Genomic DNA, 3,806 nt, shown 5'->3' on the forward strand with positions numbered 1-3,806 from the left:
AGGGAGGAGGGGTCAGGAGCGTCAGCCAGTTCTAGGAACGCTTGGTGTGAGCCTTGGGGTTCTGCTTTGCTTGAATTTCCTCCTTTCTGCTAAGCGCACAAGCATTCAGGTCTCTGGCTTTTTCGTGAACCTCGTCAGGCCAAGTTGCCTTAAGGCTGAGAATCATGGTTCGAAGGCATTTGAGAATTCAAACCAGGTTGCTTTAGTCAATTCTCTCCATCACCAGGATTCAAATGGTAACTCCGTGATGTTCTGAGGAGGTGGAGGTAGGGTGATAACTGACTGCATCCCTAAGCCATGGGCCTTAAAAGAGGCAAAGGGACAAGAAGCTATGTCCAAACTAGGAGCCTCTCAGGGCAGAGCTGTGGGGAGGGGGACCCAAGGGCAAGGAGGGTGAGCCAAGTCAGCTCTTGCCCAACAAATCCAGCTGAGGTTCCAGTAAGAATTCTGTGGCTGAATGGCAAAATTCGAACAGTAGAGAGTTGGGGGTGGGGAGTTGGAATGAAAGATAAGGGAGGAAATCTGGCTCTAGGAGCCCCCGCCCCAATCGCCTCTTGTACAGAAACAGAGAAGACCAAGCCATGATTTGATTTTTTTCCCATTTAATGCAAAATACTGCAATATAAAACAGTGTTAAGAGAACTTCAGTTCTCCTAGGGTAGAGGTGAGGTGAGGGTGGTATGGAGAAAGAAAGGTGTGGTGATGTAATAGAATTATGGGGTTTTGCACCTTGCACCTCCCCACTCCCAAGAGCATGAAGCCCTGTGCTTGCTTCCCACTCCCCACTATGGTCTCTGCCCTGGCCCCACCCCTTGTCCACCCCTCCCCTACTCCCATCATTCAGGGCCCAGAGTTCTCTGGGCCTGATTCTTCCTGGATTGGTTTGAAATTTGAAGAAATGGGGCAGGGGACCCAAGCTAGTATGACTACCAGGTTTGGGATTTTTCTCCTTCTGGCTATAACAAGAACATTGAAGGCTTTGGAGCCCATGTTCCACATCAAACCAAGGGCTGTGAGTATTTTGGCTCCAAGCAGCATAAAATATGAGAATTCAACTACAATTTACCCAAATTTGAAGAATCTGGAGATTGAAGAACAGGAAAATGAGTGAGACAAAGTTGAGGGAAGGCAGGCTCTCTCATACTTCTTCTTCCTTCTTCCTCATCTCTAGTTTGTAGACAATCTGGTAGCCATCATCCCAAGCATAAAGTTGGCGCTCTCGAGGGTTATATCGGAGGCTGGCATGGGCTCCATAACGACGGGGGAAGTAAGGGTGTGCTGCCTGCTCTGGAGTTAGCGCACCGCTGGCATCAAAGGAACACTGGACACGGGCACGACTGGCAGGGCGGGTGTTATAGACAACATAAAGCGCCCCACAGATGACAAAGGCAGCCTCTGCATTTTCCCGTGGGCAGGGGGTGTCCCACTGCTGCTCTGTGTCCAATGTCTGTGGGTCCAGCTTGGCCAGGCATAAGTGCCTGTCATCCTCCTGGGTGGCATAGACAGCCCACAGCCCCTCCTCATCTGCTGCCAAGTCAATATATGTGTCCTTAGAGAGCCCATAGGGAGGGATTAGCCCTTCAGCGGGGAACACGGAACTGTCCACCACAGTCCGGTTTGCCAAATGGAATTTGATGAGCTGCAACATGTCCCCTCGATCCTCACCTCCACCTGGTCCCCCCGGGGGCCTTCGAGCATAGTAGAGGAATCCTCCATATACCAGTTGCCCAGTGCCCACCCAGGGGAATGGCAGCCGGACACGAGATGCTTTGCGGGCAGCTGATGAGAGGGTGAAGTCACGCAAGCGTGGGAAGACATAGGCTGTGTCATTTTGAGTCCCATCAAGCACAAAGATCTTCTCTGATGGCCCCAGTGGGTCCTTGGTCCACATCCCTGCTGAGCTCCCAAAACGCTTCAGGATCTTCATGGATCTCACCTGGGAGATTGTGTGACTACATTCTGGTGAAGAGAAGAAGGGTTATGGGCCTATACCTCACATCTCTCTAGATGAGCCACTCTGTGACAGCTGTCATCAGTCTGTCCAGTGGCCTGTAGAATGAGCTGTACTTTTCTAGTATGGGGAAGAGAAGGGACCCACAGTACCCTAAGTCCCTAGAAGCCCTAGGCATGCATCATGGGCATTTACCCAGCTAGCTTTGAGGAGTTGAGCCACCCTAAAGAGAGGGAATAAAGTAAGGAAGCCCTGGAGAGATGAGGGGATTCTGGAAGGAGTAAGGGTATATCTGTTTTTTCATCACTCACCTGTCAAAAGGTCATACTTCTCATTCCTTCTGCCTTTGGCCTTGGCCCCAGGTCCTCCTGTTGTCTTCTCATCTACCTCTATACACGGTGGGGCAGGATTCTGGGTTTCTAGGTAGTCAACCTCCCGCTCCAGCCGGTCTACCCTGCCTGCGATGCTGTCCGCCTCAGACCTGAGGGTTTCCCGTTCCTTTTCTGCTGCCTCCAGCAGGGGTAACATTTTGTTCTTGAAGTCCCGAAGCTCAGCAGCCTGTCGGCTGCTCTGGTCCTGGCATTGGGCCAGTCGCTCCTGAGATAAAGAGTGAAGGGTAAGAAGGAGCAAAGGGAAGAGGCAGGTGAAGGAATAGGTACACAGTCTCAACCAAGCCTCACAAACACCTTTGGATCCCCATGGCATGGGAACCAGATGACCCAAGGTGCCAACCATCAGGAACCAAAAGGGTGGAAACTGTAAGCCAGATCATAGAGTTATAGGATCCTAATGCTAGAAAGGGCCTTATAACTAGGAGTCCAGTGTTATTTCCACGCTGGTTCCCACACCCCTGGAAGTTCTAGCTTCAGCAGAAGCATCAGTAGCATCTGGGATCACCCCCATCTCACATTTCTTAGTCCCACCACCTATCCTTCTCCATTCCCAAGCCCAGGTCAATTAAAGAAAAGTGTGCTAGGGAAACACCAACATCATTAGGGTTTATCTTAGAATTTCATAATAAAGAAGGCACCTTAAAAATCATTTAATCCAACTTTCTTATCTTATAGATGGAAAAACAAGCCCAGAGCTGGGGAGTGCATTCCACAAGTACAGAGAGCATCTTAACGGCAGAGTCCAAAGACAGCCTCTTAGGAGTTTCCTCCCTTATCTCTCACTGCACACAGCAGGGCGCCTCTGGAGTGAGGGAGAAAGCTGGAGCTGTATAAAGACCCTGAACTGGGGACGGGGCTAGTAGGGATGGGCATGGGGGACCCTCACCTCCAGGGCAGCCAACCGGCGCTCCATGTACTCCACGAGGTGGTGCTGCTGTCCCTGAAGGGACTTGGGAAGGGACAGGAGAAACAGAACAAGGAGAGGAGTGTGGGGCCCCATGGCAGTCAGGCTTCAGTGTGGGGCTGGAAGGGAAAGGAAGGAGTGTACAGCCTGCGTCTTAGGCTCAACCCCTGGGTTAGCTTGGGAGGCGGGGGGGAGTCTGCAGCCCGGAGGGGAGGGGGCGGTGCTGCGTCTTTTCTGGGTCTCTGGGTCTCTCTCACCACTCTGGAATGCTTTCACTGCTTCCTCCCCCCCTAATCCCCCACCTCCTACTCAAGCTGATCAAATACAGATGGTCCCACTACAGGGTGGCCAGAAGCCTGAACTACCTCCCTCCTAAGCTGAAGGCTCCCCAAGAATATGGAGGGGAAAGGGCAAGCTAGCCCCTATGTCCAGCAGTGGCCAGGGGGAGTAAGATGGAAAAGGGAGGCTGGAACTATGTTTGGGTCCCTGGGAAAACCCTGCAAAGCTCCATCCCTGTGGTTTGAACTTGTGGTTCTAAAACTGATTCCTTTAAGAAATT

General features: G+C 51.7%; 1 protein-coding gene across 1 annotated transcript; it reads right to left on the minus strand.

Moving 5' to 3' along the window:
- Window positions 1-597: 597 nt before the first annotated feature.
- On the minus strand, window positions 598-3,425 carry OLFML3 (olfactomedin like 3). The gene is made up of 3 exons (XM_036767887.1): window positions 3,230-3,425; window positions 2,263-2,548; window positions 598-1,959 (listed from the first exon to the last, which is right to left on the minus strand). The coding sequence occupies exons 1-3, from the start codon at window positions 3,341-3,343 to the stop codon at window positions 1,139-1,141; spliced, it is 1,221 nt and encodes a 406-aa protein (XP_036623782.1). The 5' UTR covers window positions 3,344-3,425; the 3' UTR covers window positions 598-1,138.
- Window positions 3,426-3,806: the final 381 nt, after the last annotated feature.

The sequence above is a fragment of the Trichosurus vulpecula genome, chromosome 7 (assembly GCF_011100635.1).
Source record: "Trichosurus vulpecula isolate mTriVul1 chromosome 7, mTriVul1.pri, whole genome shotgun sequence".
Classification (NCBI taxonomy): domain Eukaryota; kingdom Metazoa; phylum Chordata; class Mammalia; order Diprotodontia; family Phalangeridae; genus Trichosurus; species Trichosurus vulpecula.